This window comes from Acomys minous (genome assembly GCF_964271855.1).
Source record: "Acomys minous genome assembly, chromosome: 9".
NCBI classification, from domain to species: Eukaryota; Metazoa; Chordata; class Mammalia; order Rodentia; family Muridae; genus Acomys; species Acomys minous.
This window is the reverse complement of record NC_140490.1, coordinates 95861021-95875404: the sequence shown is the minus strand read 5'-3', so window position 1 is coordinate 95875404 and position 14384 is coordinate 95861021. Positions and strand designations below refer to the sequence as shown.

General features: G+C 43.4%; 1 protein-coding gene across 4 annotated transcripts in view; it reads left to right on the top strand.

Moving 5' to 3' along the window:
• Positions 1 to 14384, top strand: part of CFAP54 (cilia and flagella associated protein 54) — a 296457-nt gene that overhangs the window by 132342 nt on the left and 149731 nt on the right. For all 4 annotated transcript variants that reach the window (XM_084796148.1, XM_084796147.1, XM_084796149.1 and 1 more), the window contains 3 exons: positions 2036 to 2259; positions 2360 to 2495; positions 5737 to 5848. In XM_084796148.1, the coding sequence (XP_084652274.1) occupies positions 2036 to 2259; positions 2360 to 2495; positions 5737 to 5848 (472 nt within the window). The remainder of the gene's footprint in view (positions 1 to 2035; positions 2260 to 2359; positions 2496 to 5736; positions 5849 to 14384) is intronic.

The following is a 14384-nucleotide window of genomic DNA, read 5'->3' as shown; positions in this document are numbered from 1 at the left end:
CGAGGACTGTGGAAGGACTTTGGAACTTTGTTATAGAAAAGCCATTGAGTGTTTAAAGCTCGGTGAGTTGTTCTATGGGAGCTTAGAAGATAAGAATGTTGGAAGAAATGCAGACGATGGAGACCTGGCTTGTGAAGTTCCAGAGGGACGTTTGAAAGTCACCTGTGGACTCCAGTGGGGGCCGTTGCATCTTTTGACTTAAGAATCTGTGGTTCTGGTTAGCTGAGGCAGAAGAATTGGCTGTGATGAACAAGACACCAGAACAGCTAAAATGAAACCCCTGCTCTCCTGGGATAATTGAGCCGAGAGATTAGCAGTGACTGAGAAGAGAACAGCACCGCTAAGATGAAATCTGAGAAGTGTCTCCTGAGAGTCAGCACACAGAAGCTGCGTTCCAGAGGGGGCCAAGGTTGTACTCCATGCTGGATGCCGAACTCAGTTCAGCACAAGCGTCTCCCAGGCCGCAGCGAATTTGAAGGCATGAAGGACAACTGAGACCTGGAACTGTGAGAGGCAAAAAGAGGCCATTGGTGAAGGTGCAAGGCTCATTAGCAGCCAGAGGCCCAGGCTTAAGGGAGGCATGCAGAGAAGTTGAGGCTGGGCACCTTGAAGAGAGTCCAGGAGAGGCTACTGATGAAGATGCAGCCAGAGACCCCCCATTTCATGGGATGACCACCGCGGTCAGCAGCAGCTATGTAAAGGAGACAGCCTCAGCCTATATGTGCTGTGAGTGGCTGGCCAAGGCCTTTGGAGGATCCCAGAAGATCATGAGTAGATCCCAGCCATTGGTCATTGAGTTATTATTTCACAGCTGAAGTTTGGTTTTGCTTTGTTCAGATCATGACTGTATCTGGCTCTTCACTCCTGAAGTAGGAAAGTATTTCATTTGTTTTTTGATTTTATAGGAGCCCACAGTTGTAGACCTTGTATTTTTAAAAAAGACTTTGGGTTTTAAAAGAGATTGAATTTGTAAAGTGTTTTTGTAAGACCTGTGGGACTTTTAAAATTAGAAATGGTTTTATATTGTGATGTTGAGATTAATGTGTGATATTGAGGATGAAAAAGAAAGGAAAGGTTGTGGCTTAATAGTGATGTGTGTGTGTGTGTCAAGTCTACAAGGAGTCAGCTGTGCTGGCTACTTTTATGTCAACTTGACACAAGCTATAGTCATCTGAGAAGGAACCTCAATTGCGAAAATGCCTTCTGAAGACCACACTGCAGGCAAGCCCATAGGATATTTTCTTAATTATTGATTGATGGGGGAGAGCCAAGTCCATTGTGGGTGGCACAATCCTCCAGCTGGTGGTTCTGGGTTCTATAGGAAAGCAGGTTGAGCAGGCCCTGGAGAGCAAGCCAGTAAGCAGCACGTCTCCATGGCCTCTGCGTCAGCTCATGCCCTGTTTGAGCTCCTGTCCTCACTTCCTTCAATGACGAACAGTGATGTGGAAAATGTAAGCCAAATAAACCTCTTCTACCCTAAGTTAATTTTGTATCCTATGGTGTTTCATCAAAAATAACTAAGACACCTCCATAAAACTGACCTTTATATTAAGGAACTGGGGGTAGTATTCTACACGCTAGTTAATGTACTCAACACACATAGAGCTTTCCCTAAAAGCTCTGTCATGTTGGTTTAATGTCCTTACTTAAATCAACAATGAGTAAATACCAAGCATAAAACTCTGCCTCTGCTGTCTAGTGAATATTAGCTGTCGTGAACTATGTTAAAATCTGAAATAGTTAAAACCAAGCAAAATTAAGTACTCAGCTGCAGCATCACATTTCACATAACCAGCAGCCACGCGTGTCTGGCGGCTGTATTAAATTACGACAAGCCCAAACCCAGCACATGTTGATCATCCCCGAAGGTGTTACTGCACAGCCACCATCTCCCATCACAAACCAGTGAGTCACGCAACATTAATTTCTCCTCTTAGTTGAGTTTCTCCTCAGGTTACATTATCACATCCGTTTCCCAGGAACACATGCAGTAAGGCCTTATACTGGGAACTTTATTTCCATGTGCTTCTCACAGTCGGTCGGAGAGAAAGGCGAGTTCAGCATTCCCAGCTGCTTCGGGAGCATCAAACACGACAGCGGAGGTGCCAGCCTGACTTTTGAGGATCCTTTGGATGATGTCAACGTGGTCGACCTGAAATGGATCCACGACTTTGTGTTAAAGTCCCTGGAGGTGTTGTACTACGTGGAGAAGTGGGAAACACTGGTGTCTCTTGCCATCCAGTTCAACATCGTTTCACAGTACGTGCGGCCGCAAAGCCATTGAAAAGTAACAGGCTTCTTCGGGGGATGGTCTGTTAGCTCAAGGTAACTTCTCGATTTGTTCTTTACCGTGGCCCAGAGAGAGGTACACAGAGCAAGTGACCCCGCTCTTGGTGTATGCCCAGCGTCAGCTGCTCGTGAGGATACAAAAGTTCGATGGCCCTGATGTCTCCCAACAGGCTTGTGCCAGATACGAGGCTGAAAATAGAGAGAAGGTAAGCTGAGAAGCTATGGCTTCCATTGGGCATCCTCCATCCAGATCCACAAATGTGATTGACAGCCTGTTCTTGGGCAGAGATCTCAAGATACAACAAATCCAGAAGTTAAGGCCTTCTCCCAAGAAACATATATCTGGGTCAGGGCTGACCAGCTCCCTAGATCCCACAGTAGTTTTCAGGGGCCTGCTTTATGTTTGAGTTCATTTTAAAAATAAGGAAAAGGTAGTTCTTAGGACAAAGACAATGTTTTACTTTTTACTATGGATATTTTTGTACGTAACCCTAACTCAGTCATAAGATAAAATGGTTTAGCATATACATTTTAAGTGGACCACTAGCCCCGTGAAGGTGAAAATGTTCAAGGCTCATGAAATCATAGTAATCTTGACAGGGATGAAGGAAGAGAGATTTGTAAACCTTCCAATTGACTAACTGAACAGATATGAATTTATGCCTCATGTGAACCTGCCTTCCCAAAGGCCTTGGCCTGATTCCAGCCCCTGCGCTCACACTAGTGTGTGGGATTGCAGGAAGGACTTGATTTTCTCCTGTTCTCACAGACGCTCCTCACGACCAAGTGAGTGCCTTCCCTCTTGCACGTTCGTTTTAGTGGTTCAAAATCAGCCAGGTGGCTGCTTCGCAAGAGGAGCGAGCAACTGTAGGTGCAGCTGCTGCCGCTCTGGGGCTCAATGGCATGGAAAGGACTTGTGTGCGTAGGCCAGGTCGGCCGAGCACAGTCACTCTAGTTTAAAGTTAGCTAACTAGGGGCATTAGTTAGTTTCGGAAGAATCCTGCCCCAGGATTATCTAGGTTAGTGCTTGATTTATGAAGGATTGGAGTGAAGTGTGGTTATGCCCCAAAATGGACGCCTCCCTGCCTTTTCTCCTTAAAGGTTAGCCCTAAGCAGCGGACCCACACTCCAGCCGTCCCCTCTTGGATGTTTATAGCACTCATCACACTTAGTAGATCGCAAACACGCCTGTTCTTGTCAGTTGATGACAGCCCTGTCCGAACTGCTCACATCAGACGCCATGGTGGCACCTGTGACTCCTTCCTTGTTCTCACACTCCACTTCACATTGCTTTCCAAATCTTCTGTCCTCAAAATACAATCAGACTCAGGCCCATTCTCAGCACTGGCCAGTCCTCTGATCCAACTACTGGTGTGTTTTCTCGAGTTGGTGACTTTGTAATTACCCTGTACCCTGTCCGGCCTGCAGTCTACTCTCAAATTCAGTGGACAAAGCAGCCCTTTGAAAACCCAAGTCAGACTACAGATTATACAATCCTATGTGGGCCTCCCATCAGATTTAGAATGAAGTAAGCACCTTCTTCATGGCCTTATTATACGTTATTCTACAGAACTTCCTCATGGCCTCATATACATTATTCTATATAGTTCATGCCTTTGCTACTGGCTATCATTTGGTCCAGTCCCTGTAGGTGTTTAGCTGTTTATCTCCTGTAGCTCAGGAATGACCTGTAACTTGCTGTATAGTAGAAGATGACCTTGAACGCCTGGTCCTCTTGCTTCTGAGTGCTGAGTCCTGGGATTGTAGCTTATACCACCACACCCAGCTCTCCTGCACATTTTTAAATTTTATGTTTATTTGGATACTCTTGAGACGGGGTCTCTACAGCTGTGGCTGGCCTAGGACTGACTCATTATGCAGACCAGGCTGGCCTTGGACTCACAGCAGTCCTCCAGTGTCTGTCTCGTGAATGTTGGGGCTAAGGTGGCCTAGGCCATTCAATTCTGTAGCTTCAACTACATTATTCTTGAGACGTTCTCACCCCTGGGTCAGTGCCATTGCTTGGAATGTACTTTCCTCCGTATGCCCACACGGATTTTCCTCCCACCTTTCATACCCTTGGCTGAACTTCTCATTCACTCCCATATTTAAAACCATGTGCCTGTTTGCACCATTCCTCTATAGCCACTAAAAGTCTTCAATGTGCTACATTATGTGTTTCAGTATTTTGTTTGTTTTTACAACCCTCTGGGATATGTTCCTTAAGAGTAGAAGTTGTTGCTTGTTTTTCTCTGTGCTGCCACATTATCCTATCAGTGTGTAATAGTGCATGACACCCTGGCTTTCAACAAAGATTCCTTTGAAGAAGCCTGAGAGAGAATGGCCCATCCAGGTGTGCTTTATTAAACTGTAGGAAAAAGTTTGCATCTTATCAGACTCTGTTTCCATCTCTTTATGGAAATGCCCACCAGAGACAAGGAAGAAGCACCTTCACCAGACTGGACTGAAAGGCAGCTATATCTTGAGTGACTGGTTTGGGTTAGACCAAGGAATGGGCATAGATACATGAAGAGAACAGGGCTTTGGTCTCTTTTTCAAATTTTTAAAAATTATTTTATTTTTGTACATATACATTTATATTATTACACATATTTACAATAGATTACCTATGGCATGAAGAACCGTGATACAATCATGAATGATATAAATGTTACATTCTTAGTGTCTTGGATATTTGTATTTGACAGCCTTGAAAAAGACATCTTTCCTATCTTGGTGCATCTAAAATTCTGAATGTAAATCAATCTCCATCACATATTGTCATTATCAACTTAGAGCACCTATCTAGACCTAAAAACATCTTAACCCCTAAACAATTAAGCTTCATTGTAAAACTAAGCTACCTGTCTTCAACTCCCCCAGAGACTTGAGAAGGAGTAAACTTGATTATCTGAGTATGCAGGGCCTTGGTCTCTTTAACGGAATTTCCTTTCATCTAAACACTTTTCTGTTTTCGCATATTTTACAATTTGAGAACTCAAACATCTGTTCAAGAAATTGTCAAAATACTGGAGAAGCAATTAGTTTTGAAAAACTTCATCAGGGAAGTCACAATTGTGTTAATTATGAGTAGGCTGGAACTAAATCTGCCTTTGGAAGAGGAGCTTGTATTTGAAATGTGCTTCAGTTCACATAATGGAATATATATTTAGATCACTGAATTTATAGAATATCAGAAAATGCATTCTAATTGCTGTGTGCAATCTCCCTAATGTTCTCCCAGCTGAGCTGTGTACAAGAGAAATAGGAAAAGTTATGTCGCTGTGTTTTCCCTGACGTCCTTCTGACTGAGTTCCACCAGCTTTTATTTGTAGTACTGTTTCACATCTATCTCAACAGAAACTGAGATAAACATTTCAAGTGAACCAGACTTTAAACTAGACATGCCTAAGTGATGTCTGGTCTCTCTTTTTTTTTTTTTTAAAGATAACCTGCCGAAACTTCATCGGGAAGCAGTTAAAGATCGACCCTTCTTCACCCAAGACACTGCCAGATCTAGAAGGCAGTTCTGACCCGCTGAAGATGATCCTCTTTTCAGGTCAGACCCAGCTTCAACCTGAACCTCAGTTTTCTTTAATGTTTGCCATCGTGTTCTGCATGCCAACCCTTCAGCAATGCGAGCAAACTCCATTTCTCAGGTTTACTTGAAAATAAACCATTTGATAGTTATCATTTTATATTGCTGTCAATGCCCTACAAGGATGATTAAATACTTTTATAAGCTCAAAGTGTTTTCATAAGCTGAAGGGAAATGAAAGGAAAAGAGAAGGAGAATTGATGAGAAAAGTTTACTCTGTGTGCATCTTTCTACTTTTGTCTTCATGGGAATTCACTTTAAAAAATAGCAACTCTGTGTGTGTGTGTGTGTGTGTGTGTGTGTGTGTGTGTGTGTGTGTGTGTGTCTGTCCAGATTTGATTCTGACAATAGCTTACTTCTTCAATGTACAGGGTCCTACTGATTGTGCCATGGTAAGTCATTGACATTTTAATCTTATAATTAAAGATATGAAGAAGGCTTTCCAATACTTTTGACTTACTTGCTGTGGTGGTTTGAAATAAAATGGCTCCCATAGGCCCATAGAGAGTGACACTATTAGAAGGTGTGGCCTTGTTGGAGTAGGTGTGGCCTTGTTGGGGGAAGTGTGTCACTGGGGCTGGGCTTTGAGGTTTCAGAAGCTCAAGCCAGGCCTAGTGTCATTCTCTCTTCCTACTGCCTGCTGATCCAGATGTAGAAGTCTTGGCTCCTTGTCCACACCTTGTCTGTCTGTGTGCTACCACACTTCGCGTCATGATGATAGTGGACTAAACCTTTGAACTGTAAGCCAGCTCTAACTAAATGCTTTCCTTTATAAGAGTTGCCATGGCCATAACGTCAATTCACAGCAACAAACTCCTGACTGAGACACATGTTTTTAGCTGATTTGAGGCTTCCAGAATATTTTTGCCAGTGCAACTTGTAGGATTGAGGCAGTAGAATAAGATGAAAATAGAGGGGCTGAAGAGCTGGCTCATCAGTTGAAATATCTTGCTGTGGTTCCAGAGGCTATGAGTTCGGTTCCTAGTACCTACATCTGTCACTCAAAGCTGCCTCTGGCTCCAGTTCCACGTAGCTTAACATCCTCTTCTGGCTGGCCTCTGTGGGTATCTTCATACACTTAGCATGCACTTTCATAGACATATATGCATATAAAATTAAATCTAAACCCAAATATATCTAATTGTATTATTATAATTAAACAAAATAGTTCTTTACAGAAAAACATAAGAATGAAAATAAGACCCACACCGTGTTGTGCTTCTCAAGTGTCCACATTTCTGGGATGGGAAAGGAGCATCATCTTCCCTTTGGGATGTTACAGTTCTTTCACTTCTTATCTCACTACTAACTTTCTGTATGTGCAGCTTCATCAATAGTCATTCAGCCATTTGTCGAGTTGGTCCTCCAGCTATCCAGACACTTAGCAAGCACTGAACATCTGTTAAGGTATAAATGATGTCATAAAGTATCAAGAATTCAAAGATAAATGAGATGACAGACTCCTCAGAGTCAGAGAGGAGTTTATAATATGTTGAAGAAGATCAATAAGGTAGGGATTGTAATTGACAGTATTATTACTATCTCTGTTGCTATAAACTGCAATAGTGAGTAACTAAAATTCACCTTTGAGAACTTCAGGAAGGCAAAAGGTCAGCGAGGTTGACAGGAAGTAGGCAATAATATACGCCAGAGAGCAGGATGAAGGGGCTCAGCTTTTTTTCTGGAGAGCAGAGGGGAGTCAGGTAGGAGGACGCAGGCAGCAAAGAGTCAAGTGATCTCTTCAAAGACTCTCCTGCAGCAATGTAGAAGGAGCCCAGAGAGTTGCTGCTCCCGGCTTATATATGAGTGGAGGCCTGCAGCTGGGCAGTTAGAGAGGGAACAAACAGGAGAGACAGGGAGAGGAAGGCCCCAGGACTTCATTCTGTCCTGGCGTGGAGGGGGGTGGCTCACACTCTCATGGGGTCTGCAGCAGGTGCCTGGGTAGATAATGACGTACAGGTCAGAGGAAAGGCATGCTACTGCAGTTCTGACTTGGCCTGGATGCTTGCAGAGAGGCATAGGGTAGGTGGCTGGTAGATACTCATGAACAGGCATGGGATAGATGGCCAATGGATAACAGAAGTGTTGCATAGACAGTTGATGGGTACCCAAGGAGAGGCATGGCGCAGACGGCTGGTGGAGACTGGAGGATAGATATTGTGGGTAGCTGAGGGTATCTGGGTAGGTGGTTGAATGTATGAATGCAACATTCAGAGTGAGTTGGCTTAGGGAACTGTTCAGCTATCAATACATTGGTGGTGGTTAAAGTCAGGGAGAGTTCTGTTGAGTATAGACTCGAGGCTATTGCACTTAGGAAGCAACGTCAGTCAAAGCACGACATGGCTGTCCAGCAGTGCCACATGGCTCCCGTATCTCATGAGCTCACCATAAGAAACGTCTGTTTTATTGCCTCCATGTCTGTGTTCAGTAAGCTTGAATATGGAGCTGTTGACATCATGATGGAACAAGCCCTGTTGGGGGTTGCTCTGGTGCTATGTATTCTAATCGTAATTACTGGCCCCCAAGATCTGGTTGCTGTCCAGACAAGCACAGTCTCACATATACCTGTTCTTGTTATGCAAACCTTACCTAAGAAATGATTCGTGTTTGACCAATTAAAAAGCCAATACCTGGGCAAGACCAGAGGAAGGTAGGTGTGGTGAAGGTTCCCAGGCTTTAGGGACAGAAGGATCATGGGAGGAGAAGCAGACAAGTATTGAAGGAGGAAGGAAGGAGGGACCAACGATGGGTTAGTGTGGAGAAGAGCACATGGCTGGATCTGTGTGGTTGGAGGAAAGTGGCCCAGATGGGACAGTAAGCAAGTATTTATGGAATTATGGATGGGAGGTAACCTAGATAGAAATTATTAGAGCTGGCGGCATGGGATGGGGGCCTTGGGAGATAAAGATAGCTCAGGAGGTAACATCTGCTATGCCACAAGTGAAATAAGTCTATTGTAAAATTTATCAGGTGTCTGTGTCTTTTATTGGTTGTGATAGCAGGTTAGATAATACCACCCTCAAAATTATAAGTCTAATCATAAACGTTATTAGACCACACCTTTAAATTAACCACAAGCAACAACCTTGGCACAGTTTTCGTTTGCTGAATGGATGACTTTGTGGCTATGGAAACGATGAGAGGAACAGTGAGAGTCTTTGCGCTGTGGCAGGCAGCACAGGGACTTTCCTGGTGCCAGGGGCGGGGCTTATGCACGTTGGGCAACCACTCTGCCACCTTCTGACCTTCCATCTCACTTTATGTGTGTCTTTATAGTGGAAGAAGAGAAGTGTATGCACATGCTAAACAGGAGGAGCCATCAGAGAGGGAGAGCCTAGCAATGGAAGAGCGTGGATTTTGATGGAGCAAGTACCTTGAGGCAGAGATGGAGTGCAGACTTGAGGGTGGGGGTGGTCCTTCTGCTAAGGTGGAGAGGAAGGGTGAAGAGTCAGGCTCCCTGCAGAAAGGTTTGTAGGGCTGGAAGTTGAAGACACTTTCCTTGGGTAGGAGGGACTTTCTCAGTGATGGGGTTTAGCGCATAGGCAGGATTGCTAAGATTAGAGGTTTTAGGAGAAACAGAAGAGTGGACAGTGAAAGAAGAAAGAGAAGGGAAATGTTTCTGTCAACTCTGCCTTTAGGGGGGACCTGAGATGATCATCCCCTCAGGTCCATACTCGCTTTGAGGGTCACCATCTAGTCACATATGACTGCCACCAACAAGGAGTATGAGTCCTTCTTTCTTGGATTTGTCTACAAACCTTGGGGGATGGAATATGTCCCCGGTTTTAGCATCCTTATTCAAATACAATTACTATTATGCGGTCCATCCTATGAAGAATAGCTACCATTATGAGAAAACATGCCGACCATGCTTGTAATCTAAATGATAACTCCCATAGAAGAGGCGATGCTAACTGATGATGGGTGTGCTATGCCTGAAAACACCTTAGTTGCCTCTTATTAAACTGTACTTGTGCAGACATTTGGGGGTGGATGAATGGGAGTGGCAAAGGAAAAACAGGTGAAGTCATTATATAGAGTCCCCTTGATTTGCAACTATGTTCAAAGTGTGTATTGTTTGAGCTGTGATTAGAATAGGAACATCTGAGGAACTAAAAACTCAAGAATACTATATGGCAGTGGTAACACTGCACTGGAACTCTATATAAGTGAGAGTTTTTGTTTTGTTTTGTTTTAATTTAATCCGTGGTCTGGCTGATTGTCCCATCCTTAACTGTTTTGCTGACCTATCAAGCCTATTGTGTATTGCACACTTTAGGCTGAAGTCATCTCTAAATATGCATCAGTCAAGAAACAAGTTGGTATTTTTCAGTGGCCGTATGAGATAAGCACGGTATTCTGGAATATTGTGGTAGTATGGTAATTCCACTATAACCAGTACACTTAGAGGTTTTATATTGAGCTATTATAAACTTGTCTTGTGACTTAAATCTCTTTACAAGGTTCTGGAACCTGTGTAGCTAGAAGAGTCTTTGACCCATGACTTTGGGTTTAAGATGATGAAAATTTCTAAGTATCTTGAACTCAGATCATTAATATGTTTATAACTATATTGAGCCTTGGGTATGTCTCTATAAAATGCTTATAATTTTATTTTTATAAGGCAAAGTCTACTCGTGATAGGTTCCACACCAGATCACTGCTTGAGGGCCTCAGAATTTCTTGTGGCATAAAAACATTTGCTGGTAATGCTTTTAATTCTTCACAACAGATATTGTGATGCCCCGGAGCCTAGAAACATTTGGTGTTCTCATTATTTAACAGCATCCTAGTCTCCCTTCAGCTATTTAATAATGCATATGTAATTTGGTGTAATATCAGCAGGATCTGAAGAAGTGAGACTAACTCGTTTTATAGGTTATTCCTGTGTGGATGAGTAGCCTGCTTGCTTATTAAGATCCGTCTGCAAGATAACCTTAGATGTGTCTTTTATTGAAACTTTTGACATGCTTTTCAGCACCTCTATCTTGAGTATTGGTCTGATTAGATATTTAAGTTCTCTGATAGTGTTAGTCTTTAGGTGTAGTGCAATTTTCAGTCTTTGGCAGGTGTGTTTTATTAATGTCTCTGGGCACTACCATGGATGTGGTCAAGTGAGTTGAAAGCACAGGTCATTCTCCTCTTGAGGTTCCTTCCTTGGTAGACCCAACACTCATATTTGGTAGACCCAACACTCATGTGTGATTAGCATTCCCTTAGTACATGGGTGCAACAAGATGCATAAATAGCCTACCCCCTACCCTACTCTTCCTCCTTATCAATTTCAAACTATTGAAACACTACCAATGACTTTGAAATAATTTCTGGAATGATCCATGGAAATTTTCAGAGAGCCCTTGAGGTAGCCAGACCCATGGGGGTGAGCCTGGAACTCATGATACCTTCTTTCTGCTTTGCTGGTTGTGTCTCATGGAAGCAGAAGCCACACCACCAGCACCAGCACCAGCACCAGCACCAGCATCACCAGCACCAGAACGCTAATTAGGTCACAAGGGAAAAGCTCTAAAAAAGAAAAGTAATTTTTTTAAAGAGTAACATAGTTTAGGAAAACTATAAAGAGGAGTCAGTTATCAATAGAGGTTACATAAAGAGCAATGAGCTGCAGGGTGCTCTCTTTCAGACTGTTTAATTACATTTCAGGATTTAGCTTGGGATGTCAGTTGTATGAGAGCCATTTCCATGTTCTATCCAGTTGTATTTCTTCATTGCCTGACACGATGCCCAGTATGCATAAGTGCTTCATATATACAGTCATGTGACACTTCATGACAGGGATACACTATGAGAAAAGCTGTCGCTGGGCAGTCTCATTGGTGTACCAACAGTAAAAAAAGACAGCTGATGTCATTAGATGATGTAATCTTGTGGGATTACCATCATGCTGGACAGTATTGTGAGATGGTACAAGCCTCTGTTTTAAAAATGTATAAGCAGCGGTAGTGACATGAGCCTCCAAATATCAGATGCTTACTCCACAACAGGTACTTTTCCCAGACACTTGACACATAAGGTTAAACAGTAACCCTTAGAGGTGAATGTTATCAACAAAATCTACTGGTTATTTAAAAATTAAGTCTGGGGCTAACTTGCATTATTTTAAAAATTAAAACATATCATTTGTTGGCTCTGTTTCTTAACAATTAAACTTTATTATACAACCCAACTAGCATACACAAGAAGGAAAAAAAGGTTAAAGGGACAAAAGAGTGAACCTTCCGGTATCCTTTCCACGGGACAGGTCCTTAGGTGTCTGTCTGGCCCACGTTCTGGTCTGGCCTGGTCTCTGCTCTCCCTGCCCTCTCCCCTGGCCTCAACTTGTTGTTCTCTCCTCCCCACCTCCCTCAGTCACATGGAAAGGGTGGTCTCCTTCTCCCATTGAGGGTCAATTAGGAAAACAATAGCCCAGGTGGGGTTCCCAGGTCTGCTTCCTGAATTCCAGGCCCAGGATGGCTCCACTAAGTCTATCACAAGGTATTCATGGGGTGCCCCAAGGCTAAAGCCCGCCAAGACTGCTTCCACCTGTGACAAAACTTAATCTTTTCCACAATCATTCCCCTCCTTCTAACTCCTTCTCTATTCCCCCTTTTAAGTTCATGACCTCTTTTTAAAGTATTATTGTTACACACACACACACACACACACACACACACACACACACACACACACAGATATATAAATACAACCCATTGAGTCATTTAGTGGGTTTTTTTTATGTATTATTATGTTCTTAGGCTGACAGCTTGGTATTGAATAACCAACTGGGGATTGGTTTGCCCTGGGAAAGATTCAATCCGCTTGCCTCAACAGTTGTTAGTTTTCTGTAGCCCTTCATTTATGGATGGGGCCCATCCATTTGGGATGCTAACTTGTGGAATTGTTCAGGTCTTGTTTAGGCAGCCATACTGTTACTATTTCATGGCAATCTACAAACTTGAGGGTTTTGTAAATAAGGGTAGGGGTGCGAGGGGTTGGGTATGATGAATACAGGGTGTGCTTTCCTGGGAATACAGAAGTGGGGGACTGAGGCAGGATCACTGAGATTAGCCTACAGCAGAGATTATTAATGAAACATGCCCAAGCCATACAGCTTTGAAGACCTGCACTCATTAGTTTATTAACAGAATTCTTTGAGCATATATCACGTAACAGGTAGCAGGTACTAGTAGTGACAAAATGGACAAAGCCTTTGTCTACAATGAGCTCGTGGAGACATCCAATGAGCATGTAAGCCGTAATATGTCAGAATATGATAATGATTTGTGGGGATAGTGGGGGGGGGGGAGAAATGCCCCATACGTAGGTGATAGAGTGAGGTCTCACCGAGAAGTTGACAGCTGAGCAACAGTCCCAAGAAATCTAGAATTCAAGATATATGATACCAGACAGAAGAATGTTCTAGAACAGTGGTTCTCAACCATCCTAATGCTGTGACCCTTTAATACAATCCTTCATGTTCTGGTGACCCACAACTATAAAATTACTTTTGTTGCTGCTTCATAACTGTTATATTTGCTACTGTTATATATCATAATGTAAATATCTGATGCACAGTATATCTGATATACAAGTTCTGTGATAGAGGTTGCTACTCATAGGTTGAGAACCAGTGTCATAGACCAAAGTGAGCCAGTTATGTTAGCCTGTGGGCTGGAAGCATGCCTGATGTATATGGGAGCGAAGGGTAGAATAGTGGGAGGCAGGCAGAGCAGCTGGGGGGGTTCCCATAAGGCCATAGAGGTTGTTCTAAGAATTCTAGTGTTTTCTGAGGATGATAATGGGGGCAAGAGGACAGTTTGAAGCAAGAAATGACACAAGTGAGTTTACACTTTAAAAAGAACCTTCTAAAAACTATGTTAGGGGCATTTGGTGGACATAGCTAGGGTATAAAGGAGGAGACCAATTTGTAGGACAACTGCTTTAGTTCCAAAGGAGGTAGCAGGGCCCACACATAGTGGAAGTGGAGGGGAGCCCTTGAGAGATGGTGGGACTGTAGGTATTTTCTGAAGGGTGAGTCTATGACTTGCTGTGGATTTGACTTGGGATCCCAGAGAGAAGAGTGATTCTAGCTTGTAGTTGAACATGTATAAAGATAAAGCCGTTCTCTACTGAGATGGGAAAGACTGGAAGGCGTAGATGCTGTGTGTGTGTGCGTGTGCGTGTGCGTGTGCGTGTGCGTGTGCGTGTGTGTGTGTGTGTGTGTGTGTGTGTGTATGTGTGTGTGTTAGGAAGCCAGCTGGGGGGTATGCTAGGATTGAGTTTTCTGTTGCACTCCCAGCAATGTGGACCTTTAGAGAGAAGAGTGAGAGCTTCAGTGGGGCGTTGGGCTAGAGCTAAAAATGTGGGAGCCACCAGAACACTGATATTTAAACACAAGACTGTGGATGATCTTTGTGGGGGTGAGTGTAAATTAAGAAGGGAAGAGAGGCGTCTAAGAACAATACCTGGGGTCCCAAGGTCAAGAGGTCAAGAGGTGAGG